Source organism: Ceratotherium simum, chromosome 6 (assembly GCF_057802395.1).
Source record: "Ceratotherium simum simum isolate JZ-2026a chromosome 6, ASM5780239v1, whole genome shotgun sequence".
Classification (NCBI taxonomy): domain Eukaryota; kingdom Metazoa; phylum Chordata; class Mammalia; order Perissodactyla; family Rhinocerotidae; genus Ceratotherium; species Ceratotherium simum.
In genome coordinates, this window is record NC_141905.1 from 5803431 (window position 1) to 5831362 (window position 27932).

Consider the following 27932-nt stretch of genomic DNA (forward strand, 5'->3'; position numbering starts at 1 on the left):
TCAGTGATGCTTTGGTAAACATGCATTTACTCATGGCCCACTGGCATTCCTATCTGGGACAGACCTCTGTAGCACCTTGCTACTCCAGGTGTGGTCCACGGATCAGCAGCATCAGCATCACCTGGGAGCTTGTTAGGCATGCAGACTTGCAGCCCTGTCCCAGACCCACTGAACCAGAAGCCACATTTTGACAATATTTCCAGGCAATTCGTCCACATACTAAAATCTGAGAAGTGTGGTAGCGATTAGGGATCACACCCTTCTGTGCCACTTGGCAGCTGTGTGACGATTTAGCAGAGATTCAACCTCTCTGGCCTCAGGTTCCTCATCTGTAGAATGAGGATCTTGATACCAATCACCCAGCGAGGTTGAAAGGATCAGTGGCATAATGGAGTCATGCTTACACAGCTGTGTAGCACAAGGCCTGGCATCTGGTAAGCACTCACAGAGGGAAGATGATTATTCTAATTATTTCAAATAGGAATAGTGTCTTTTGGTGGGGAAAGATTCTACTTGACTGATCGCTGGAAGAAGTTTCTTTCTTCCTTCGTGAGGGGCCACTCGAGGTCCCGGCTAAGGCTTCGAATCCAGACGCCCCTCGTCAGATCCTGCTGTCACTACTGATAAGTTCTAGGAGCTTGAGCAATTGAATTCTCTCAGTCTGCACTCCCTCATCTATTAAATATAATCCATGGTACCCACATCAGGAATTTTTTGTAAGGAAGTAAAGACATCTGCCTGGCACAGAGTACGAGGTCGATGAATGAATCCTGTAGGATGGGAATGTTATCCCCCTACAGGGGTTGAAGTATCCTGTTGCTGTTGCAGCAAGTACAGGTCTGAGACCATCGACCCAAATGAGCAAAGAATGTGCTTTTCTTTGCTTTCCTAAAATTTAACTTTTAGTCTCTGCCCTGTTTCACAGGTGATAGAAATCGAATCCCATCAACCAGGCTCTGATGCTCCTCTCTTCTGGTCCAGATAACCTTGAGTGGTTTGGGGGAAGATGTGCTTACAGAATGCCATGGCAGGCGGGGCGGGGTGTCCAGGCACCTGGTTCCTGGTCATAGTCTACCTGTGCTGGCATCTGCTGGGATGTCCCCATCCCATTTGGTCACGCTGGTCCACGCTGGCGGAGCAGTCACCTCTTTCGTTCCCTTTCAGATGTACAGGCACTCCGGGCCGTGTCTGTGTCACTCTTGGGTGTGTGGGAAACCCTTCACGGCCCCCAGGCCACATGATGGGCTGTCTCGGGTCTGCCTGGCCTTCACCGTGATCAGAGGGGACCCGGGGTCCTGCCTTTCCCGGGGTTTACCCAGAAAAGGGGCACGCTGCCTCTATTCTCGAATACCCCGTGCCACGTTGCCCTCTTTCTGATCCAGATAACCTTGACCTGCCTGGCATGGTAGCTTTCGTCCATCTTCCAAATGTATTGTCAGTGCCCTGAGTCCTTCACAGCCTACAGCCCCGGCTCACAACAGCCTAAGCCCTCAACAGTCGAATCTCTTACCTCTGCTTTTGTCATTTATCATCCCTTCTCAAAGGCAGTGTGTGCCTCTGACTAGATGGGGAGGGGGAAGGAAAAAGGAAGGTAGGATGGGAAGGAGCCATGACTGATAGTTCCATCTACTTTCCCCCCACGCTGTGTTTTTGTAATACATGTTGAAAAAGAACAATTAGGAAGTACACAAAAATGGTGGGGGGCACTCACCAGGTTTGAGGATATTTTTGATGTTACCATGATATTCTCCCTGTGGTCTGAGCCCTTCCCTCCCGGGGTCCTGGGGGGCTCTTTCCTGAGCCTGGGGACATGCCTTCTGGAAGATCTGGTCTGTCTGCAGTACGGATGGTGCCTTCCACCCAGCCCGCTTCTGCGGCAGCCACTGCCCCCATGCAGAGGGGCCCCCTTGACCTGTTGTCTTTCTTGGTCCCGCCTCATCAGCACCCCTATTGAGCATGCTCCAGTGTGCACCAGCCAGGCCACCACCCCGCTGCTGCCTGCTTCTGCCCAGCTGCCTGCCGCTGCCTCTCCCAGCACAGCCTCGCCACCCCCGGCCACGGCCGATGCCCACACTGCCACCGCCTCTGCCACAGCCCCCGCCTCAAGCCCAGCGGACAGTCCAAGGTAACTGGCCCACGAGTGCTGGCCCTGACCGTGGGGACGCAAGGCAGGAGAGGCTCACGCTGGGTCCATCTGCTGGCAGCTGTGTCTGGCCTCAGAAAGGCCCATCCAAGGTGGTCGGGGCCCCGGGGAAGCCAAGGCCAGCACTGCTTGGTGCTGACAGTGAAAGGGCAGCTGGGGTGCATTTCTGGGGAGTGTACTGTGCATGGCTGAGGACAGGGCAGGGGTGCGTCGCCCTGCTTCCCAGGGGCACATGCTTTAGTGAGGGAGGTAACAGTCATACCCACACATACACAGTTAGATAACAAAGGGAGACTGTGTGGAAAGACTGTGTTCCCGGGACTGGGATTAGGGAGAATGAAAGTTGTCCCTGTGGTCTGAGGATGTCAAGGAGGTCTCCATGGAGGAGGGAGCATTGACCTGGGCACAGAACGTGGGTCAGATTTGGCCAGATATTTAGCAATTAACTTGCCCTCGTCCCTTACCCTCTCTTCTCTTGATGGAGAAGCATGCTGACTCCAGGGGTGCCTGGTGTGGTGGGAGTTAAATCTCTCCTCCACCACTTACTGTCTGTAACCTTCAGAAAGTGACTCGACTTCTCTGAGCCTCAGTTTCCTCATCTGCTAATATGCTTAATGCAAAATCTGTTCTATAGGATCGAGATAGAAAAAGGGTACATAAAACATCTAGCACATATAGTGTTCTCAAGTATTGTGAGTTACTGCATTCCCACCTGTCCTCCTGGATACCCAGCAAAGGCGGAGGGTGGTGGTGAAAAGGGTATGGGGAGGCGGAGGGGCAGGCTGGACAGGTCATTCTGGAGAGGGCAACCAATGTAACAGGCCGGTGGGCCCAGCTTTTTCTGGGCTGTGTGGAGCTGTCAAGTTGGTGTTTGGGGTCAGAGCCAGCTTTTCTGGTCTCCCATGCTCCCCTCTCAGGATTCTGCTGGAAAGGACATGCTTCTCTGGGTCAGGACACATAGGTCCCTGGTGCAGCCTGAGGCAGAGTGGCTGCAGGCCTGTGTGCTGTGACGCCACCCCAGGGCCTCACAACAACCCCAGGGGTGCCAAGCCCAGCCTCTCCTCAGTCCAACTCAAGCCTCAAGGGTGAGCCTGGCCCGGGCCTCCAGGGGTTGTTTTATCCCAGCTTACTGGGGGCACTCAGCAAGCTGCTTCCCCTCTGCACACCAGAATCTCTCCAGGTAAAGGCACAGAGAAGAAACTCTGAGGAGGGTAAGAAATGTCCCTGCTGTTAAGTGGGAAGACCCCTCCCCAGTTTGGATGAGGAAGCTCTAGATGCTGGGGCCCTCCTCAAGGAGGGGCTCCAGCCCCACACTCCAGGCCTCCGTGTCCTGTGGCCCTCCGGACTCCCTCAACAGGGCAAACCCTTCCTCACCTTGCCTTGCAAAGAGAGATGAGGCCTGGGTGGAGGTTAGATAGGGACCCGCAGGGCTCCCAGCATCGGGCTGGAGCAGAAGGAATCAGGAGACCACACTCTGGGCCCGGCTACCTCCTCTTCTTCACAGGGGCTGGGATGGAGCTAGAGGGAGCCAGTGGGAGGCAGATGGACACCCCAGCCTTTCACTGGAGCATGGCCTCAGAATTCTTGCTGGGTATCTTAAGCCTCTGCTTCCTCCCCCACCACCAATCCCTGATACAGGACCCATAGCTCCTGGGATGCTGGGAAAGCATCTTCCACTGGTGGGAGAGTCTGGCTGAGACCCACCGACCCTTGGCCCTCTCCCACCACAGTGGGAGCTGGGCACCCCGTGGACACTGCCTCTTCCTCCTCCATTGAGGCTCCTACTCTACTGGTCTTAACAGCGGTTTATCAGAGAAGGGCAGGCAGGCCCAGGGAGGGGAGACAAGGGCCTCATTCAACCAGAAACATGGCAACTTGGCAGGGCAAGTCTGCACACCCCCAGTCTGGGACGCTGGCTGTTGGAGGCTCGTCCTACCTGTGCACTGTCTGGGGCAGCAGCGTGCGCCCTTCTGGATCTGCTCAGGAGCTTGGCAGTAGGTTCTTAGCTTGGACCACCCCCTCCCAGAGACCTAGAGAGGAAGGTATTCCCTTATCCTATGGCTCTGCCCAGCAGGAAGGGGCAGGCCCTGGGCTCATGAGGAACAGGTGGAAGGAAGGCAGGAAGCCATGGGCCAGGGGGCAGTATATTTCCAGGGCCTCACTTCCCCAGCAACCCCATCAATGGCCCATTTGCCCTGAGTGTGGTCACGTGGTCCCCATTGGGATCTGAAAGATTCAGGAAGGGACCAGGGACCTGTTCTGTAAGGTGTTAGTTTTAAACGAAAAAAAAAAGGTTTCACAGACAAATGAAATTGGGGAACACTGGATCAAAGTTAAACGGGCTGCTTAACTTCAGGAGTTCTTGGAGCCATTAGCTCTCCAAGAGGAGAGGCCAAGGACAGCATTTCTTGAGGGCAAAGAACTGGGACACTTTTTTTTCCATCTCTTTGGTCCTACAATCCCTGGGTCACAAGTGGGAAAAGGCTGCTCTAGGCCTCTTGGCAGCTAACCCAGTGAGAAGAGGGCGATGGGAATTCTATACGGAAGAGAATCCTGGGTGTGGGTGTGGGGGTGTGTGTTGTGTTGGGGGGTCTCCTGGCTTCCCATGAGCCCTCCTTGGAGCACTCTTGCCCAGAAACCTGAGACTTTGCTGCACCCTCCAGCAACAATGGAAAGGAGGAGGGGAGGAGGCCAGGTAGTGTGAGCCTGGGAGGTGCCCCAGAAGGTCGGAAGGTCGAGGTGGGGTAGCTCTGACCACCGCCATCTCTCTCTTCGCTCCTGCCTCTGCGCCCTCAAGCCCCAGCCCCACTCTGGCAGTTTCTCCCCATAAGGATGAAGGGTTTTCCATGCATCCTCCTGTCTGGCTGGCGGCTTTCCTCCCTCTCCTGTGGTGGTGGCACCAACAATAAGCTGTATTTCTCAAGGTGTCTCTGCTGCTGTAACCAGACTCTCCAAGACTCAGCACCCAAGGAGCAGCTTCCTCTCCTCTAAGACCCCCATGGACTTTCCTGCACAGCCCCTGGCAGCTCCCCAGGATCATCTCCATCAGGTTTCCTCTCACAGAGGCTCCTGAAGATCGGGCAGCCAACCTGCCATGGCTGCAGGCCCTGGGGCCTGGGTGGGGCTGACCTTCTGGCTGCTAATTCTTACCCCCTTGGTTCCAGGCCCAAGGCCTCGGCCTACAGTCCCACGGCTGCGACCTGTTCGGCACCTGCCGCCCATACATACAGCGAGGCCCCAGCTGCCCCTGTGCCCAAGCCCCGGGTTGTCACCACTGCCAGCATCCGGCCTTCTGTCTACCAGCCAGGTGAGAAGCAGAATGGGAGGGGCATGGGCTCCAGGAGTCAGCTCTGAGGCCACATGCCCAGAAGGATGGTGGTCACTGAGGCCCTGATAATGAGGCCCAGCCCTCCAACTGTGGGCCAGAATCCTATGGAGCCTGCCTCCAGCCCTGGGAGACAGGTGGGCAGTGCCAGGCAGGGATGGAGCTTCTCAGCTCTGAGGAAGAGGACATTCCTGGCTGGGGATTTCAGGCTCAAGGTGAGAGAAGAGAGGGTTTAGAGGGGAGGAGCTTATTCCTCCAGGAGTCTGGGTCTGGCTCAAGCCCAAGGAGAGGCAGCTATAACGAAAATGCCATGGGCTCTGGACAGACCTACTACATCCTGGTGTCACCCTGGGCAAGCTGCTCAACCTCTCTGGTTTTCTTTGGTTTCCTCAGCTGAGACAGGATAACCAGAGGCATGAGAGTACAGGTAATAGGCAGCCGAGTGGCCAGCACAGGGTCTACAGATGGCTGAGCTCACTGGCTGTCTGTTCCATCTCTCTGGTCCCCATTCTCATCACTGCCCCCTCACAGGAACAAGGGCTCAGCCCCATGACCCCGTCTTTTCGAGGCAAAGTTGGGCCTGCTCCCCAGGGCCCGAGGACAATTCTCAGGCTGGCTTGCACCCCACCTTCCCTTGCCTGGCCCTGCTCAGTGAACCTAAAGGCTCTTTAGCAGGTAATATCCCAGGCCAGGGGAAAGTCCCGTGTGCCCTACTGTAGGATGTGTCCACAGTAGGGCTTCTGGCATCCAGGCCCTGAGTGCTGATATCACCATTTATCCCCTCCTTCCCACTGGATTCTGATTCTGAATTCCAGGAAGGCAGGGCTGTGGCAGATTATCTCCACTATATCCCCAGCGCCTGACTCAGGCCTGGCACAGGGGAGATGCTCAGCAAAGGGAGTGAATGAAGGAACAAATGAATGAATGAATGCTGGTTAGAAACGCAAATGGGGGCAGGAGGCTGTGAGCTGTGCCTTCCGGTGGCTGAACACACAGTGGTAATGGATCACTAGGGTTCCGAGTGGCACCTTGGTGCCTGTCCCACTGATGGCTGAGATAGGATAGTAGGCAGGCACCTGCTTTTCATTTAAAGCATTATACTGTCAACATATTTATCTTTACAGCCATCATGAATTTATGGAAAGCAATAATGATTTTCCACTTGCATTAGTGATACAAACTGTTCCTTTCCCCCAAAATTATTGCACATATACCATTTTTACATATGGTAAAACTGATGAAGTGAGGAATTATGTCTTGTTTGGGAAAGAATGAGGTAGCTAATTCTACGGCAGTAGGGAGGGGGCTTCTCTATGTCATGCAACACAGGGAGAGTGGGCCAAGCAACTATGTGGTGAAGGAACAGCAAAGTCTGGACTCAGAAGCACGTCCTGTTACGGAAAATGAGAGACCCGAGTGAGCCTTCTCACTGTGGCTGGACAGGAAGGGAGGTAAGACAGGGACTGAGTGAAGAAGGGCCTTGCCTCGGAGAGCTGGGACGTGATGTGTAGGGTGCTGGAGCCAAGCCCAGCCCCCCGAGTTATAGAACTCGCTGTGACAGCAGTGTTCAGTGTGGGCCGTAGAAGGGGCTTTAGTATCAGACAGACCCCCGTGTCAGGGCCTGCTCTGCTGTCTAAGGCCAAGCACTTCATCTCCTGGGCCTGAATCCTCTCGTTTTAAAAACAGGCATGATACTATGTACACTTCTCGTTCTGGGTAAAATGAAGCACCAGCACAGTGCCTGGCACACAGGAGGTGCCCTTCTCTGTCCCTACAGAGGCAGAGACACCAAATTCTGAGGTTAAGAGCCCACAGGATAGGTAGCATTTGGAGCCGGCTGCAATGATGAAAAATCGCAGATGGAGCTCGAGGCAGCGGCTGCTCGGCGGAGACGGGAACACCGGAGGGAGGGTGGAAAAGGAGTTTGGATGAGCAGCGGCGGGGGGAGGTGAGGCTTTGTCGGGGCGCAAGGAGGGCGTTTGCGTCCCGGCCGGACAGGGCTCTCCTCCCAGGCGGGTCCTTTGGGGCACCTTCCGGGGCGGGCCCCTGGCTTCGGCGCCCCGGCCTGGCCGCCGACTCTCCTCGGCAGGCCCGACAAGGGGCGGCACGGCTCCGGGGGCGCGCGCTGCCCGGCCCGCCCGGCGCCCCTCTCCTCCTCCTTCGCGGGCTGGGGCCTGGGCGGCGCCCCCTGGCCGTGCAGACGTTAACTCATTCCCGCCCGAAGGGAAGGAGGCGGCCGGCGGGCGCGCGCCGGAGCCCGCCTGCCTCCACCCCCTCTCCCGGGAGGCTTGGCCGCCGGGTGGGGCCCGGGGGCGGCTGGCAGGAGGCCCAGAGAGAAGCTGGGAACGGGGGCCCGAGCCCCCTCTCCTCCTCCGCAGACCCCGGACTCCGCTCCTCGCGGGGCTCCCCGGGCCGAGGGTGGCGTTCGCAGCCCGGATCTTATCGCTGGCGCCGCGGCTGGGCGGCCGCTCCCCGGAGCACCTGGGGCCCGGGAGGGGTTCGGGCGGCGGCGGCGCGGAGGCCCGGGCGGCCTGGCCGTGGGCGGAGGGGCCCCGCGCGGCCGGGGGAGGCCACGTCGGCCCGCGGGCCAGGCGGGGGCCGGGCGCTCGCGGGGAGCCAGGCCCGACCTGGAATGAGTCAGAAATCACCTTGTTTAATTACACATTCCCGAGGCCGCCGAGTGCGATAGGGGCCTTTTGAACTTGCCAATTAGAGTTGAAATATCACCTTCTAATTTGGACAGGCTTAATTCCGTCACGCAAAAATAGCAACAGCCCGGGGCGCGGAGATGGGGTATCAAGTGTCTCTCCTGGCATGTCGGGGTGGCGTGGCGAGCCAGGCTGAAGGGCACAGAAGGAAGGGGCCCGCGAAGCAGCTGCTCCCCGCGCCCCGACCCCACCCCGCCAGGAGTGGAGGGACGCGAGCGGGGACGGGAGCTGCCAGGCCGTGCCTGGAGGAAGGAAAGGTCCCCAGCTCAGGGTAGCTCTGGGCACGGAAGCAGCCCAGCCGGGGTCCAGATTCCGGCCTGCCTCTGACCCGCTGAGACCCTCGTGTCGTGGGGCTTAGGAAAGGAGGGTGGACCAAGGAGTCTGGAAGGCCTTCCGAGGAGAGAAGAGAATGTGTGCCCGGCCGAGGGACTAGAGTTAGTATTGCTGGAGGGAGGCAGGAAAAGTGGGCAAGGGCCCTATTTGGAAGGGGCGTGCTAAAGCGTGTTTTGCCGCCGAGGGCGTGGTGAAGCCGACCTGGAGTTGAGTGTGACTCCGCGACCTCCCGCCTCAGCCAGGTAGTTCAGGAGCTCAGTGACTTGGAAGCAGTCACTGAAGCTGCCCGAGCTTCAATTCCTCATCTGCAAAATGGGCTCGGAAATAGTATCTGCCTCATTGGATCGCAGCGGGTACCACATGAACTAATGCACAGAAAGGGCCTGGCCTGGGAAAGCAGTCAGTTCTTGGTAGCCAGTGTTCTGATTAGGACAGCACTGTACAATAAAAATACATTTTCTAGTATTTAAGTTGGTATATTCAAAATATATCAATATAAAATTATTAATGAGATATTTTACATTCTTGTATTATACTAAGTCTTCGAAGTCTGTGTGTGTTTTACCCTGATAATGTTTCTCAATTTGGACTAGCCACATTTCAAGAGCTCAACAGCCACATAGGGCTATGTGTTGGACAGCCCAGGATTAGGGTTCTTAATCTCCCCTACTTTACAAAAAAAAGGAAACAAAATCTTGCACAGAACCCCATTGTAGATAACAGAGAGGGATGACAATGCTCTGAAGTCCTGCTTCAGAGTCCGCCCCCTCCCTGGTGGCGTGCCCTGCATCACCTCTGTCCCCAGCATTTTGAGACCCTCTGCTCTGGACACTTGGGAGCTATGCAAGGTTGTTAGAGAGGGTGACAACACGTTGAACTTGGGCTTCACAAATTTACCAAGTGCATGTATCGTGTCACTACGGTAGGTCCCCACCCTTCTCTGTGAGGCAGGCAGGGGTGTCATGCATTCCACCACCAGCGAGTAGACTCAGTCCCAGGTTATCTGCTTTCAGGGTGTCACGTCTCCCACTCCCACCCCCCACATCCCACAATCTACCTGGGCTGGGCTCCCCTAGGTGACCACCAGGCTGAGTAATGAGTTGACAGTTCATCCTGACCCTGAGACCCAGGAGTCACCATCCTCACCATCCTCACTAACATTTAATGACACACACACTATGCAGGTATTAGGCTAAGCACTTTCTAGTTCTCATCTCCCTTAATCCTCATAACAACCCTGTGAGGTGCTAAGAATTATTGCCATTTCTAGACAAGGAAATTCAGGCCCAGAGATGTTAAGGAACTTACCCAAGGACACACAGCCAGAATATAGTAGAGCTGGAACCTGAACCCAGTGCTCTTAATGGCTGTGCTACATGCCAGAGCATGGGGCCTCCTCTATGTTGACAGTTACTCCTCGATGACACAGTGCACCAAGATTTTCTGGAAGTTAGACTTGTGTTCTTTACAGACACAGCTTGGGTTGATAGAAAGTATGGTTTTGGAGACTTGCTCTCCACTTCCTGGCTCTGCCTGAGCCTCGGTGACCTCAACTGTAAAGGAGAGTAACCCAGATGATTTGTTATGTGCGTGGTCTACCTCCTCGTTAAGTGGGAAGAAGATTCCTCATGAAGAGGGTTTTACTTTTGGAAGCCAGCATCACTCCCGGGATGGCTCCAGGGCAGGGCTGTGGAAGGTTTTACCCCTTCAGCTTTCCATAACACAGGCCTGGTCCCAACCCACCCCCAGCGCAGGGGTTTCCATGACACCCAGCTCTGAGGACCAGTCAGCCGGAAGCAGAAGTTACAGAGTTGGAGCAGCAGGCCACAAGTCACCCAAGGTGATCCAGGGGAACCAGGTGGGAGAGAGCAGATGCCAGGCCGGAGCCTTTAGCCCTGAAAAAGGCCTGCCTTTCCAGGCTGGTGCCTGGTGGGGGCTGCCTCAGCACCCCTCAGCACAGTCCATTCACCCAGGCCAGGCTCAGGAATGGGGAAGGAGGCTGCCCTGACATGCTTCCTGGGGTGGGGGTTATGAGGCCTCTTTCCAGAGGAGCAGACTGTGAGCTGAGGTGAGGCTTCTGGAACCTCCTTTGCTGGAGGAGGAGGATGCTGCTGGACTGTGTGTGCAGGACACACGCAGCTGGGTCTGCCCCCGCTGGTTCCACAGTGGAGGCAGCAGAGCACTAAGAAACGCGGGTTTTGAGGGCCCAGGCCTCAGAGGGCTCCAGGTGAGCAGCTGCAGTGGTCCTTTGTGCTCTCGCCCCAAAAAGGTTCTCAGTTCTCCATGAGCTGGAGAATGGGGTTCCTGAGTGGGGCAGCACATTCTCTTTCTACACTCTGCCTTCCTTGGGAACCTCTACACAGTCACTCGGATGCGCTCTCACTTTCCACCCAAGTGATGTGGGGGAGCACGGGTCCCCCAGAGGCAGCTGGACCTGGGCTGTGTCATCCCAGCCTCTCTGCCCAGGCTCCCTCCGAATGACTCCTTCAAGAACCCCCACTCTAATCAAACCAAGGTGGAATATCCCCCCCATACAAATCAAGCCAAGCTGTTGTTCAAGAAAACGATTGTACTAAACCTGAACCTGAAAACGCACTGCCATCTGCTTTGTCCCGAAGGCTAGACTAGGTCCAGGTTCAGCAAACGCATGCGATTGAGGCATTTCTGATGTCAAATCACTGGTCAGAGTGCGACTGAAAGCATGTTCCAGTCAAGGCCAAGCTGAGCCACACCCACCTTCTTCCCACCCAGGGTACCAGATATGAGCCTGCCCGGCACCCCCACCCCCACTCCGATCTTCTGCAGGCCCCTGGCAGCCGAGGCCTGGCCGAGCCACACCCCGCACAGCTGCAGATATTTATAGCGGTATCCCTTTCCCAGCCCGGCCAAGCCCCGAGGGCTCTGCTCCGGCTGCTCTCTATCTCGCCTGGCTCCCTGCTGCACTTTCAAATCTGGGGCATCAAGAAGTTAGGAACGTGTCTCCTGTAAAAACTGGAATTGTACCGATCTAATGTTCAAGTCGCCTTTCTCTGGCTGGGGGTGGGGAAAGCTGGGAAATGAATTCCTGACACAGTTTTCTTTGGATATTTTTGACTTGCAGTGCCTGCGGCTACCTACAGTCCATCCCAGGGGGCCAGTTACAGCCCAACTCCCTACACCCCCTCTCCTGCTCCTGCCTATACCCCCTCTCCTGCCCCCACCTACTCCCCCTCCCCGGCACCAGCCTATACCCCCTTGCCTGCCCCAAGCTATAACCCTGCACCCTTGGCGGCCTACAGCGGGGGCCCTGCGGAGTCAGCCAGCCGCCCCCCGTGGGTGACAGACGACAGCTTCTCTCAGAAGTTTGCCCCTGGCAAGGGCACCACCTCCATCAGTAAGCAGACCCTTCCCCGAGCGGCCCCTGCCTACAGCCCTACAGGTCCCCAGGTGTCCCCACTTGCCAGGGGCACTGTCCAGAGGGCCGAGCGCTTCCCAGCCAGCAGCCGGACTCCACTCTGTGGCCACTGCAACAGCATCATCCGGTATGGTCCAGCTGTGCCCCTGTGCTGGGGTGCTGGAGGGCGGGGGTGCAGGGTGCTTGCCCACTGTCTGAGCCCTGAGGTGGGGCAGGGGAGGTAGGAGGCAGGTCTATGGAGAAGGCCACATGCAGGGCAGCCTCAGGTCCCTCTGGCTCGCCATCCGGTCTGACCCACTCTGAGCTTTAGCTGCCATACCTGTGTGACGCCCACTTCCCTGGGGAGTTGGGAGGATTCCATGAGGTAAGTGGGTGAAGCTCCCAGCACAGAGCCTGGTGCCAGGACCTCCCCCTTGGGCTAAGGCCGGGTTCTGGGAATCACAGTCTTGTCAGTAGGTTTATTAGGCATGTCGCAAGCTAGCTGACCATGCTAGTTTTGACCTAACTCTCCTTTAGGGTTGCTTCTGGGTCTTTCCACAGACAGGCCCATGCTGCTCAGGGCTGTGGTGGGCATTGGCCACACTAAAACGGAGACAAGTCATTTCACGCTTAGAAGCCAGGGATCGTGGCGGGTGCCTGCTTGAATGTAGTATGTTTATAGTGTGTGTGTGTGGAGGGGGGACAGGTGAGCTTGTATATATGAAAAACACTTTTATTTAAAAATAAAGTAATACATACTCATTAGAGAAGAGTTAGAAAATTCGGAAAAGTGAAAATTAAAATATAAAACATTTCCTCATAGTCCCACTGTTCTGACTACTAATCTGGAACTAGACTACCCAGGTTTGTGTCCTGGGTCTACCATGGCCTTGAACAACTTATATTAACCTCTCTGTGCCTCAGTTTCCTTATCTGAAAATGAGTATCATAATAGTACCTACTTCATAGGATTGTTGTGAGAATTTTTAAATTCATTAAAGTTAATAAATGCAAATTTCTTCTTGAATAGTGCCTGGCACAGAGTAAGCACTTAATAGATGTTAGCATCAGCACCACCGTTATTGCTCTTCTTATTATAATTCTCAGTAGTCAACTGAATGGATAGTCTATAATGCGCTTCCCCAGTCCTTACTGGTGGATGTTTGAGTTGCTTCCCCATTTCTCTTTATTGTTAAGTGGTGCAACAATGAACATCTTTTTGCATGGAAATTTTATCTAAATTTCACATTATTTCATTAGAACAATAGCAAAAGTCAGGGTTATTGGGTCAAAGTATGAATATTGTTGGGGGTCTTGAAATATCTGGTCTCAAGCTTTTGGGGCCACCTTAGTAGGTGCTGTTCTCTGCTTCCCCAGGGGCCCCTTTCTGGTAGCCATGGGCCGCTCCTGGCACCCAGAAGAGTTCACCTGTGCCTACTGCAAGACCTCCCTGGCAGACGTGTGCTTTGTGGAGGAGCAGAACAACGTTTACTGTGAACGGTGTTATGAGCAGTTTTTTGCCCCAATCTGTGCCAAGTGCAACACCAAAATCATGGGGGTAAGTGGGCAGCATCCCTCTCCCCTGACCCTTGTCTTTTCCCCAGCGGATCTGTCCCCCTTCCCAAGATTGTGGGGATCCCACTAGGAAGCCAAGAAGTTGCTGCTGACAGAAAGAGAACAACTCCGTTTCTATCCTAGAAGGGAGTTGGTTTGCCACCAATGAACTAGGGAGCAAATGAACTTGAAGCGAGAGATGATTACATGACTGGGCCACACAACTTGAAGTGGTGGCGGAGCTTCTGCAAAGCAAGTTGTCGCTTCATAGCCTGACCTCACCATGCACCTGCATGTAGCCTTGACCCTCCACGCCCCTTTGGTAAAATGGCAGTAACAAGCAGTACCTCCCTCCCAGGTGTGATGGGAGGGATAAGCATCACAGCTTATGTAAGCACACACAGAACCTGGCACCCAGCAACACTGCATGAGTGGGAATCCCTCCTCTGCCACCCCGGGCCTTTCCTCGGCCTGTCCAAGGCCCGCTTCTCGGGCTCTCCTGCCCTGCTTCCTGATGGGATGCCCCGGCAGTGGCTAGGGCCTGGTGGAGAGTCAAGCCCAGCTCCCTCTCTCCCCTGGACCTTTCTCTCCTGAGCTGAGGCTCTTTCCCCCCAGGAAGTGATGCATGCCCTGAGACAGACATGGCACACGACCTGCTTCATCTGTGCAGCCTGCAAGAAGCCCTTCGGGAACAGCCTCTTCCACATGGAGGATGGGGAGCCCTACTGCGAGAAAGGTAGGACCACTGTGCTGTGGGGAGACCCCACAATCTGGGAGAAAGGGGCAGGCACGGGGAACCCCTGCATATGTCCACTCACATTGAACCATCAGGAGCCTCCAAATGGCAGAATCATGCTTTCTTGGAGCGGGGAGGTGTCTGTAGCTTCTTTTTTTCCACATTCAATCTCTGGTCCCTTCCCTGCACCAAATATGTGAACCACAAGTTGGCATCTTGTCACCACTTGGGAAACCTTTCAGATGGTTTTGATTTGGAGACCACAAGATCTAGTCTGAAAAGGCTTTGCCTCTGGACTTCATCCCAGCTTCTGTTCCAGGCTCCACCTCAGGCTGGCTTTGAAACCCAGAGTGAGTTACTCAACTCCTCTGAGCCTTGCTTTCCCCATCTGTAAAAGGGGGAACTACACACTTGCCTCACAGAGTTGTGGTGAGGATTAAATCAGAGAAAGTGGGTAAAGCATCAAACATGTGAACGTCTCTTCCCCTGCTCCTTTGATGTTCCTTCAGAGTCTGTCATCTCTCTGTGTGAATTCAGAGTTGCTCTGTTCCCCAAAGTGCTATATGTTATCTTAAAACTTGGAGTAAATTATCATAAATTCTGAAGACAAAGCACTTGATTAGAGAGTTGGGCATCCTGGCTAACTAGCCATTCACTCACTCACTCATTCACTTATTCATCCATTTACTCGTTTATTCGTTTATTCCTAGCCTGCCTCTTTCAGAAAACGATTTGAAGCAGGTTCCAATGAAGGTCACATAGATGTGAAGGCTAAGACAATAGAATGAGAAAATCAGCACCAAGTAGAAGAGGGAAAAGCAAGCATGCTGATTAGGAAGGATAACAGAGCAACAGGGACTGGGTAGCAAATTTGAGGGCAAAAAGAGAAACAGTAAGTTAGTATACTTTAAAATCAGAATGAAAACATCCCAGTTCCTCAAGGGGAAAAGCAAAACAAAATAAAACTTCTTTCCCCTGACAATAAATTATAAAAGAAACTTCTTGAGTTCTTATATACTGGTGAATTCTCTTTACAGCTCTGAAGTTAGTTGAATGACTTAGTCCCTCTGTGCCTCAGTTTCCATATATGTAAAAAGGAGAAGATAACACCTGTCTCTTCCTTTCTTATGAGCATGTGGCGATGATTGGTAATTAATGAGTGCCGTTGTGCCAATACAAATTGCTATTACTAATCGACTAAAAGCATTATAATTTTCATAATTTGTGATAAGCCACAATTTGTGTCCGAGCCTTGCAAAAGAATGATAGATTTCCGGTATCACTACTGCCACTCTCCATAGCAACCCCCCAAAAAATTGATGGACATTTGAGTTGCTTCCGCTTCTTGGCTATTGTGAATACTACTGCTATTAAACATGGGTGTGCAAATATCCCCTCAAGACTCTGTTTTCAATCCTTTTGGGTATAAGCCCGGAGGTAGGATTGCTGGATCATATGGTAGTTCTATTTTTGATTTTTTGAGGAACGTCCATACCATTTTCCATAGCAGTTGCACCCATTTTGCAATCCCACCAACAGTACAAAGGGTTCCAGTTTCTCTACATCTTTTCCCACACTTGTTATTTTCTGTTTTTTTGATAGCAGTATGAGGTGGTATCTCATCGTGGTACCTTGTCATCATTTTTATCAACAACTTGGAAGAAGACACCGAAGGGAGGCTTGTCAAATCTGAAGATTCTGTCAAACCAGAATGATAGGATCTAGATTCAAAAAGATTTCAGTTGGCTGCAATGATGAGCTGACACTTTTATATAATGATATCTTGCACATGAGTAAGAGAGGTGGAGGGTCAGTCCGTCACTGATGGGCCTACACCTGAGCAGTGCCCAGGCCTGGCAGGGCGTCGCAATCACCTGGGGAACTTTAAAGATATAGAAAAGATACATTTCCAGACCTACAGAAGGAGAATTTCATGGGGTGCTGCTCTGCACCAGGTGATTCTCCTATTCAGTTAGGTCTGGGAATCAAAGTGTGGTCCCAAGGATGGCAGCATCGGCATCATCTGGGAACCTGTTAGAAGTGCAGATCTTTGGGCCCCACCCCAGACCTGCTGAATCAGAAACTCTGGGGGTGGGGCACAGCAATCTGTGTTTTAATGAACCCTCCAGATGATTCTAACGTTTGAGAACCACTGCTCTAGTAAAGCACTAAGCCCTTCTTCGATACAGAGCATTTGTGATTTGATGGATGGAAATCCTTTTACAATAGCGATAAAATCCATTAAATACAGGGTATGAATTCAACTGGGGGCATAAGACAGTTGTCAAAGAAAATTATAAAGACCTAATAGGAGAAGTAAGGGAAAGAATAAGTGAATGAGGAACTAGATTATGCTCCTGGTGGGAAAGGCCCATGCACAAACTTGATTCAATACCAATTACATTCTCCTTTTGTAGAATAAATGAGGAAAAATATCAACTTTTTTTTTAATGTATTAGGGTCAAATCTGTGCTACCAAATTTTAAAACAAAGTGGCAATTCTCCAGATCATACAGAATCAAGTTTAAAATAGAAAAATCAATCCAGGAATAAATTCAAGCCATTGTAAGAGCTTAATCTGTGAAAAACCATAGGCTGCACAACAGGAGAAGGAATCGCTATTTAATAAGGTTTTTTGAACCATTTCTTTGTCCATTTATCATTTATCCATCAAATGTGTGCCAGTTCCTGTGAAAGGTATTGAGCATAGAGGAGGGGGTCTTGCCCTCAACAGCCTCAAACAGACCCATCATCATGTGATATGCCAGCACATAAATGGACAGTTAAGAGAGATGAATGAATGAATGGAGAGGGAGGGAAGCCCAGGAGATGCCCTCAGGAAGGCCATCTCATCTCTCTTGGTTGGGGTGGTGGATGAGGACTTCCCAGGAGGGAGGCCTGGCCCAAAGGATTGCAGAGCTTCAGGTAGACAAAGTGGGGAGTGTTTTCTGAGGCCAGGAGGTGGTTCATACAGAGGCATGGGGGTCGAGGAGAGAGCCTGGGGCACCTGGAGACGACTGGGAGTAATGAGAGAGAAGTCAGAAGTGGGGTGCACTTGTCCTCCAGTGGAGATGGGTTGGCTGATAGCCCTGTTCTCACCCCACTCTAGTAAGTCCCTACTGAGCACAGAGTGAACCATAAACCTGCCATGACTTTCTTATTTTGTGTGTGAGGAAGATCAGCCCTGAGCTAACATCCATGCCAATCCTCCTCTTTTTGCTGAGGAAGGCTGGCCCTGGGCTAACATCGGTGCCGCTCGTCCTCCACTTTATGTGGGATGCCGCCACAGCATCGCCTGACAAGCGGTGCCTCGGTGCACGCCCGGGATCCAAACCCAGGCTGCCAGCCGCGGAGCGCGCGCAGTTAACTGCTACGCCACGGGGCCAGCCCCTGCCATGACTTTCTAAAGGAAGCAGATTAATGTTTTCTTAGCTCTGGTGAGGTGATAGATTTCTGCCTCCTGAGGAAATTAAGTATTCTGTCAGAGACAAGATTGATGGACTGCGATGTTTATAAGAGCATTTGCATGACAAGTTATAATTAAACTCCAAAGAGGAAACCATATATTGGAAAAAATATGCACGAGATATAACTCATCAAATCTCACCAGCAAATAGATAAGTGGAGACAGTGTACAGTCATGGAAAGAGGGTGAACCTTGGAGTCCATCAGGCTCCTTACTGCTTCTGTGATGGAACCTCTTACAGGCAGTTTCCTTGACTTTAAAATGGGAATAACACTTCTTCACAGAGCTGCCGTGAAAATTAAACAAGAAATGTAGAAAAGCACTAATATTGGATTGGGACATAGTAGGCACTCAAATCACATTTCCTTCCCTCCTTTCATCATTTGTAAAGACATTCAAAATAAGAGCCAAAATCTTTGAGTATTTGTGCCAAGTACTTCACATACATTATCTTATTTAATTTGTATAACCCCATGAGTTAGATGCTACAGTTATTCCCATTATTTAGATGAGAAAGTTGAGACGCTGAGAAGTTAGGTGACTTGCCCCAGGTTTGAAGAATTCCTTTATAAAGCTGGGATTTGAACCCAGCTCTGTCTTTCCTCAGAACCCAAGTTCACAACCCCCATGGCACACTACCTCTCAGCATGTGGTAAGACAGTGAACGGGCACACTGTTCATGAGGAGATCTGAGCAGAAACTCGCTGTAAGAAAAAGCCAACTATGGCAGAGCCGTGGAGAGACAAGTACACTTCTGGGGGAATGAAGGCTTTGTAAAAGGCATCAAGCTTTTCTAGAAGAATCTGGAAGACTTCCAGAGTGAGTGCAGTAGAACTGCTGCCCCTGTGACCCAGAGAGGACAGCTCCTGTGGTGGAGAAGCATGGGACCTGGCCCCTGTGTCTCAGCCTTGTGACTCTGGCCAGGCCCTTCACCTCTTTGAGCCTCAGTTTCCTCATCCACAGAATAAAACAAAACAAAACAGAAAAACAATAATAGGTCAATCTCTGAGGGATTTTGTGAAGATTAAGTTCATTCATTGATTTATGGATTCATTGGTTCATCCATTCACTCATTCATTCAACATGTATGTGTTGGGTACTGACTTGCGTGCCAGGAACTGTGCTGGGAGTACAAAGAAAACTAATACATAGACCTTGGCATTGAGATGCTGGTAAATAATACCATCTATGTGAGAATGCTTGGTAAACTGTAAAGCATTATACAAATTATATTTGGTATTATTATCTCCTTGGCTGGGGCGGTGGGGGCTATGTCCCAAGAAAGTAGCTTAATATTGTTTCTAGTAGTGAAAATTTGTTATCAACACAAATGCCCAATGACAGAAGAATGGCCAAGTAAAGAACGTTCTATAACTCTTAAAAATATTACAGGCTCTTACTCTTCCAAATAACCATAGCTGCTGGGAAATGTGATTTTTTTTTTCTTTTTGGGGGTTGGTCTGTTTGGCCTATAAGAAGTGACAGAGGCGGAGGAGAAAATCATCCTGCAGAAAGTTAATGACAGTTCTAGAAAGCGTTTGCAAATCAAACCAGCACAGGGTAGTGACTAGCCTGAATCTGCACAACCCCAGTGCGAATTACTGGAAAAGGGAAAAAAAACCAAACCCAATCATATAACTGAGTATTTTGTCTACAAGATGACAAGTAACCAGTTGGGTTTCAGCCACTGCCCCCAGCCCAGTGATTTGGGGAGTTGTCCTGGCACTGGGTTGATGTGGCCGGGATGCTCCTCCCAGCCTGCCTGGCTGCCGGGTCCTCACTCTGCCTTTCATTTCAGACTACATCAATCTGTTCAGCACCAAGTGTCATGGCTGCGATTTCCCTGTGGAGGCCGGTGACAAGTTTATTGAAGCCCTGGGACACACCTGGCACGACACCTGCTTCATTTGCGCAGTATGTTTTTAGCCTGGGGTTCTGGCTTTCTGAGAAGGGGCAGGAGGGACCAGGTGGGGCCAGATGACCAACGCTCCACATCCCTTTCAACTCTGGCATCCTGATATTCTGATCATTTTTAAAAGCTTGCAGATACCATGATGCCTTGATATGTCACAGTTGAGCAAAGTTTTATTATTAATAATTTATAAACCAATGTAGCTTTGTTACTTTCCATTTCATGAAGGACAACAGAATGTCCCAGGATCTGGCAGATCAGCAACTTGCCTCACCAGTGGTGCTCTCAATAGGTGGGATCAGCCAGTGACGCTTGGATTTAAATAGGGGCGGGTGGCTTCCTATGGTTATATGTTGTTTTAGATATGATGAAGTGATTCAAGGGTTTTCCCCCCAAATTTTCACCATGAACACTAGGTTGGAGCTTATTGACTAATCCTATGAAAAGCTGAGATAAGGTTTCTTTTGATAGAACCTTTAGAAAGCAAAACTATCATTTCATTTTCCTAAATGGTCCTGTTCTTGATATATTGTTGCCAGGAGATAAGCCCTAGATTAACTATTAACCATATGCAGTTTATTTCTGCTGAACAGCCAGGTCATTTTCACCATGAGATTGGCATTTTCCTTCCAAGGGCTTTGGGTTGGGGAGGGGACACAGCAATGAGCCCAGTGATGTTTAGACTCTGCAGTAGAGTTAGGAATAGTCCTCCCTGATGAGGCCCTGTAATATGAGTCTGTACTGGACTGAATTTTATTTGGGAAAATTAATGTGCTACCACTACTATTATTATTATTATTTTTTAACCAGAGCTGCTCAAGGTAAATTTTAGGAATGTATGAAAGATTTATATAATTTAAACTTGAATAATTTTTATAGACTTATGATATAGGACAATCCTAGTCGTAAAGTTTACTGTAATACACTTCAGTTTTCACACTTTATTTCTATATGCCCCCCCATTTGTGGGGTGCATTGTATTTATTCTGTGTATTAGTTTGTTAGGGCTGCGTTAACAAAGTACCACAGTCTAATGGCTTCAACAACAGAAATTTATTCTCTCACAGTTCTGGGGGCTAGACGTCCAAATCAGCAGGGCCATGCTTTCTCTCCTAGCTTCTGGGGGTTGCCAGTAATCCGTGGTGTTTCTTGGCTTACAGCTGCGTAACTCCAGTCTCTGCCTGCCTCCATCGTCACATAGCTGTCTTCTCTCTGTGTGTCTGTGTCTTCATATGGCATTCTCCTCTGTGTGTGTGTCTGTCTCTGTGTGTTGCTCCTCTTCTTATAGGGACACTGGTCATATTGGATTAAGGGCCCACCTTACTCCAGTATGACCTCATCTTAACTTACGTCTTAATTATATCTGCAAAGACCTTATTTCCAAATAAGGTCACCACTGTGTCCCTGCGCTGGCTAGGCTGGAGCTACTGGGGTTTAGGACTTCAACGTATGAATTTGTGGGGGGACACAATTCAATCCATAGCACTCTGGTTTTTCAGCTCTTTGAACAGATTCTCTAGTTGCCTTTTAGGGTCCTTTTAAATACATCAGTGCCTCTCCTCCAAAAAGAGACAACGATATAAATATACTGGCTTTAGGGTTGTCCTCTGCAGAGCCATGGCTTGGCACAGCACAGCATCGGGCTCTCTGACCCTTACATTCAAGCCATGGCTTGTCTGATCCTAAGATGCTGCCTGCAAATCTAGTGACTCAACTTCTAGAAGGATCCAAGAGACTTGGAGAAGGTCCAGGGAAGACAGTGGCCCAGAAGGCCTGTTCTCCGAGGGCAGGCTGAGGAGAGGTCTGTGTTGCGTGGAGAGGGAAGCATGGCAAAGGTGAGCGTGCATCTGCTCCCTCGAGCCTGCCATGTTTGGCTGAGAGTCACGAGTGCACAAATCCCAGAGAGAGAGCAGAGGCAGCAGCAAAGCTTGGGGTTGTTCTGGCTGAGGTTACAAATAAGTTCCAGCCAGGTGTGAGATACCCATAGCACTGCCCAAAGGCTCTGCCCAAAGAAACCAGGTAGATCCCATCCTTCAGAGAATCAGCATGGATGATCATCACGTCTTTGCCCAAACTAGCCCTGTGTGGCACTCACTGCCCCATTAAGATAGAGCAAAGTGGAACCTGGTTTTAATTTTTGGAAGGCAATCTTTTGATTGGAAAACTTTGAGGGCTTTTTTCCTGTCCTCTTTCCATCACTTTATATTTCCAAATCACTTCTAATGAGCATATATTTTCATATAACTTAAAAGAAAACTAGTAAGAAAGGAAGATCAGGACCAGCTCTCCCAGCTGATGTACTGTTTTCCCATCAGTTACATCTCAGGAGAGCACATACTTTAGACTAATTCAGTTTACCCAATACTCCTTGAGTTTTGGGAATACAGAAGTATCCCAGAGCAAGTCTCCACCTTCAAGGAATTTAGAATCTTGAAAGGAAAACAAAGCTGACATATATGAGCAGTTAAAGAACAGAACAAGGCAGCATCTCTGAAGTCCTGAGCATGTAAAATGAAGGCTGAGAAGAGCAGTGTGGGTCAGGGTCAGGTAAGCTCCTGTCTGGCTTTGGCACTTAAATTCCAATGGAACAGATTTGGGTCCTACCTTAGTGGGGAAAGATGTCTTATTGGCCCCTCTTTTCCTCCAAGTCTAGTTGGTTTCCAGCCCTTCCCCACTGGTGTGGGTTTCAGGAGGGGATGGGTGGTGGTGTAACTTTTGTGGGCAGTCCTAGGGGCCACTGCAGATGGCCTATTTCAGTGCCTTCCACTCTGTGGTCAGCACTGTCCATGGCCACCACTCCTTCCCAGCCAGGCCCTGATGCCCCTTCACCATGGAGCCTGGGGGTTGGACTATCCTGCTGTGCCCGTGTGCTGGGTAGGCTGGAGGCATCCTCCACCATGAGGCCAACTTGCATCCCACCTGCAGTCTCCTGGCCCAAGACACTGAGCATGACTTCTTGATGACAGTTCATGCCCTCAGCCCCATCTTATCAATGAGCCACCTCTGAGGTTCTGGTCCTTCCTCACTCCTTAGTGTTTAGTCCCCCAGTACCCTTTCCAGCCTGACTCATCCCAGAGTTCTCAGAAGCAACCAGCACTGTCCCAGACCAGGCAGGGTCTCCTGGCCAGAGCCCCAGATGTTGACAGGCTGCACCTTGCCCACTCACTCCAGAGCTGCCCTTCTTTTTTTTTTAAGATTTTATTTATTTATTTTTTCCCTCCAAAGCCCCAGTAGATAGTTGTATGTCATAGCTTCACATCCCTCTAGTTGCTGTATGTGGGACGTGGCCTCAGCATGGCTGGAGAAGCGGTGCGTCTGTGTGCACCCGGGATCCGAACCCGGGCTGCCAGCAGCGGAGTGCGCGCACTTAACCACTGAGCCACGGGGCCGGCCCAGAGCTGCCCTTCTATCTCCCCCGAAACCCATCCTCACCAGTTGGATCTTGGGTGCCACCTTCTTGGACTTGTCTCCAGTTTGTCACCAGCAGCTTGAGGCCACCACAAGAGCCTAGTTACACTCAGCATCACTACAACCACCTGGGATGTTTTCAGACACTTTTTCAGGTCATTGGCTTCCAGAACCTATTGGCAGCCCTGTGTGATCCCATGTATAACATCCTCAACTGGCCATCAGGGCCTTGTACATGGAGCCACCATGATGGCACTTTTCTTTCCAACTCTCTTGGAGTAGACACATGCTCACTGACCCAAGCTCATCTCAGGAGGGTGATTTCTCAATCCTCATGCCTACTCGTATGTGAGAACTCCATCTGCACTTCTTCCACTGTCATTGTCCTGGATGTGGCCTCCAATTCTGCTCCCTATTAGGGATCCTCATTGCCCTTTCTGAGGCTGGGGCCCATCCCAGTCAACGTGACTTCCCAGCCGACTGTGATACATTGGCATATTGCCCACCCAGGGCCAGCCTACATATTGGTAGTCCAACAAACTCAGAGGGCTACCTCTGTATAAGTCCGTAAGCCCAGAACAAATTCAAGTAAACACAGCCCCTCTCTGCTGTGGGGCGTGGGAAAAATTAGCATAGGACCAGAGTCTTGTAGACCTAGGTAGACATGGATTCCCAGCTCTGCAACTTAGTAGGTCTGTGACTTAAGCAAGACACTTGGGCTCTCTCAGCCTCGGTTTTTCAATTGTGAAATGGGGAAAAGTCATACCTATCCCCTAAGCTTTTTGTGAGAAGTAAACGAGATTGTGTATGTAGAGTGTCTGACATCCTGCTTGACACAGTAGCCTCAACAGATATTCCTTAGCTCCCTTCTTTTTGTGACGTCTCTGTCTTCAAACTGCATTTGTATGCTATCATCATGGGGATATATAATTTTGCCTCTGTTTTTTTACATATAATATTTCTGTGCATTCATTTTTCCATATATGATTTCTTATTTTCATAGTGGCATTCCGTTGGAAAAATGTACCATAAAAATTTACTTAATCATGACCCTATTGAGAGAAATTCTAGTGGTTTTCGGTTTTTAGTTGAGCACACATTGCTTTCTTGTTCTACGCAGTAGTTTCTGCAAGATCAGAGTCTCCAGAGTGGTGTTACTGGGTACATGGCAGGCACATCTTTATGGCTCCTCCTCAGGGTTGCTGCATCCCCTACAGAGACTGAGTTGATTCGTGTGTCCCTAGCAGTGCACAAGTAGGCCTGATTCCCTTTTGGCATTGCTGACTTTTGATTGATTCCATTTTTTTTTTCCACTTTTTTGGCTACACTCTTGTACGGTTAAAGGTGACAAGCCATTGAGTTTAGTGTTTTATTTATTTTGCTAGATTCACAGATAGGTGTCTAGTGGTATCTCATGGAGGTTTTCATTTCTTTTTCCTTTAATTGTTAGTGAGGATAATTTTTTCTGACATGATTGTTAGTTTACTAATGGTATTTCCTTAGATATTAATGGTATTACTACCATAATGGTTTACTAATGGTATTTCTTTAGATATTAATTATCTCTGTGGATATTGACTTGTGAACTTATATTGGTTCCTTATAAATTTTGGATAGCATCAATTGGTCATCTTCATCGTGTATATTTTCTCTATTCCATTAAATTTAGTTAATTTAAGTTAGTTTGGGGGCCGGCCCCGTGGCTTAGCGGTTGGGTGCGCGCGCTCCGCTGCTGGCGGCCCGGGTTCGGGTCCTGGGCGTGCACCGACGCACCGCTTCTCCGGCCATGCTGGGGCCACGTCCCACATACAGCATCTAGAAGGATGTGCAACTATGACATACAACTATCTACTGGGGCTTTGGGGGGAAAAAAATTAATAAATAAAATCTTTAAAAAAAAAAAAAAAGTTAGTTTGAGTTTTATTCCATGTTCTTCTTTGGAAGTTTTTAATTTTATATAGTTCAACCCATCTACTCTACTTCAGTCAGGAAGAATGTGAAGTGGGAAGAAACAGCCTGTTACCTTTTCTCCAGTCTGCGTGTGACAGTGCTTTGTCTTAAAGGGGTGACTGAAATCTTTTGCCCATGTTCCCTGCCTCATGGGCTGTGATGCCCCGTCTCATGACAATCTGTTCTCTGTCCTAGGTCTGTCATGTGAATCTGGAGGGGCAGCCATTCTACTCCAAGAAGGACAAACCCCTGTGCAAGAAGCACGCGCACGCCATCAACGTGTAGGGAGCCCAGGGCGTCTGTTGCGGACAGGCTGGGAGCTGCTCCTGCTGCTGGCAACAAAGGATTCAGGGAGGCTGATGTTTCTTTTAGGGGGAAAGGGGGAAGACAGGAAGCAACTGAGCCCTTTTGAAGTATAATTTTAGTCCTTTCTTCTGCACTCAGATCATGTATTTGCATAGTTCAGACTAGAAGCCAAATGAAGATTCCTAAACCAAGCTAGTAATTAATCCAAGACTGGAATTGTACTTCAAACGTTTAGGACAGGAATCCAAGAACTCAAAAGTGAAATACGAAAAGTAACTTTCCCAAAGTGATACATGTCCCTGAGGTCCCCAGAGCAGGGACGGGGCTCAGAGCAGTTGTGGAGAATCTGAAGCGTCTATGGAGTTTTCTAGAGCTCCTCTGGCAAACAAACGAAGTGCCAAACAGTCCTGGCTGCAGGGTATTTTTAGAGCCATAGCTGAGAGCTTATGAGCTAAGACCGATTGGGCTTTCCTCACCAAAAAAGGAAGTGTTATTCCATGACCAGCGCCATGGAGCTACCTCTGCACATCAGACTTCAGACCTGAACAGACTTGAGCATTCTGAAGGGAGCCCAGACATCCGAAGAGATGTGTTCTGGGAGCCCTGGGCAGTTGACGGGGCTTTGGGAGGGCTGGGGCTCACCCTGCACACTGCTGAGCAAAGATGGGCTCTTCAGTTACCCTCTTTCAGTCTGAAACATTCAATATCCCCTGAAGGCTTCGCTCCTGTTTGAATTGTGACGGGAAAGTGGAATTGGGTTTTTCCAGTTTTGCTTTGCTGTGTGTGAGAGGATATTTTAAAACCACTCTGGGTTGTGTTTGGCCTTTGTTTCGCTTTATGAGGTTCGTTAGCATGAATGTCTAGTCCTGTGCATGTATTTCACTCCCAGTCCTATGATTGCTCATTTAGTACGTCTTCCTCAGCACCCTTCCCCCAATAGACTTAGAGTCCTGTGGAAAAAAGAGAGAGTGTCTGAAACGGGATGGCAGAATAAGCCAAGAACATGTTCAAGCTCTGGGTGGAGAAGACGAACCTTACACTCTGCCAACCTCAGTAAGAACGCACGAGTTGGCAGGACCTCCCACCTCAGATCTGCACTATCCTTCTCATATGTTCCTTTAAATCCATCACACTGATTATGTATAATTGTGTTGACTGCCGGAAGGAAGAGATGGACTGCTATATGTAGTCATTCGCCATTTTGGCCAATATTTTGAAAACGTATGAGCTGAGTTGACGTAGCAATTATTTAAGTATTTATTGAAATAGACTTGGGTCTTCAAACTTCTTTAAAGTATTAGTGATAGTCTGAGTTAAGTAAGCATTTTAAAGCTGTTTGGTGATAGAGAGAGAAGCTTAGTTTCTGAGGCTGGAAATGGGGTCGTCCCCTTCCCTTGTAGGAAGCACTGTTGTGTGCTCCTTGAACCTGGCATTGAGGCGGGCACTGGGGGTGGGTGTCTCGCACTTGAGCACAGTACTTAAGGCACTTTTCCAATTCACCGCTACTCTCTCCTCACTCGTGGTTTGGATTTTCTCTTTGCACGTTTGAAATGTTTTATGGGAATGCATTAGAACACTTTTTCTTCTGAGAACTGAGGCTTCCAGGGGACTACCATTCTACCTGAGTGTGTCCCTTCTCCCTGAGGGAGAAGGAAGCAGCTAGATGTTTCCCTAGCAGGAAGCCCGTATTTTTTTTCCACGGGTGAAGCCACCACCATCCCCAGGGAGCACCAGGGCCCTCCTTTACCTTTGGTGCAGTGAGAAAGTGAATATAAAGTACCAGGCAGTGAATTCTGCTGGGAGCGCCTGGAGGTTTTCCAGGAGTTGCAAACAAGTACCTCAGAGCATTCTGTTATTTTGGGGAAGTTCAAATACACAGAGACAAGGAGGTTGCTGACTGTACAGAAAGGCTCTAGGCAGGTTTTTCCTTAAAAAAAAAAAACAAAATAAAAACTATTAAATTATCAGGGACTGGTCTTGAGAAAAGGGAAAATGTTCCCTAGAGTTAAGTTTCCAAAAATATCTCTTAAAAGGGTTTACACGCTCGCGCAAACACACACACATGATCATTAAAAAGTGTATGATTATTAAAAAGTGTATGATCATTAAAAGGAAAAGTGAACTATCTCAAAGGAGAACTTCATCATGGTCATTTATTGAATTGGTGTTTCTACATCCTAGAGCTAGTGTAGATTCTGAGGGACTCGTATTTACCAAAACACAAAACAAACAAAATATTTTAAAGGTAGCAAGAAAAGGAGGTAGTTTTCAGTATGGTTCCCTCGGTGTTTGTAAGTTTGGCATAGCACCGGGGTTCAGGTTGTACCGTTTCAAGTGAACGTCATGGAGATGCTACAACACCAGCACGATTGTTACGAGTTCCTGGTGGGGAGTACACGTGGGATCTACAGTTCTTGTCTCTTCATTGTTGACATTTATTTAACATTCATAAACATTCACTTTTTGCAACTGAGTGGCTCGTGTCTGCAGTGTTTGTGTTAGGAATCTAGCTTTTATAATGTTAACTTTTCAACCAAGATACTCTTGCTTTGGGATTTTTTTTTTAATTTTAAGATTTCATAAGTGGAATGTAGTGTGTTAGAGGTGTGCACAAAAATATTTTGCATGGTTTTTATTTTTTTGGCCCTTGTGAATTCTACTTTTTAGCAAAATAAAACCCAAAAAAGGATGTGCAAATACAATATTTCCGTGTAAAGT

At 49.9% G+C, this 27932-nt stretch overlaps 1 protein-coding gene across 3 annotated transcripts in view; it reads left to right on the forward strand.

Moving 5' to 3' along the window:
* LDB3 (LIM domain binding 3) overlaps nt 1-27904 on the forward strand; it is a 61250-nt gene extending 33346 nt beyond the window's left edge. For 2 of the 3 annotated variants that reach the window (XM_087431798.1, XM_087431800.1), the window contains 6 exons: nt 5308-5450; nt 11610-12030; nt 13260-13440; nt 14052-14172; nt 19437-19552; nt 25104-27904. In XM_087431798.1, coding sequence (XP_087287924.1) covers nt 5308-5450; nt 11610-12030; nt 13260-13440; nt 14052-14172; nt 19437-19552; nt 25104-25193 — 1072 coding nt within the window. In that variant the 3' untranslated portion in view covers nt 25194-27904. Of the gene's footprint in view, nt 1-1942; nt 2126-5307; nt 5451-11609; nt 12031-13259; nt 13441-14051; nt 14173-19436; nt 19553-25103 lie in introns of all 3 variants that reach the window. The other variant, XM_087431799.1, reaches the window with a different exon arrangement.
* Nucleotides 27905-27932: the final 28 nt, after the last annotated feature.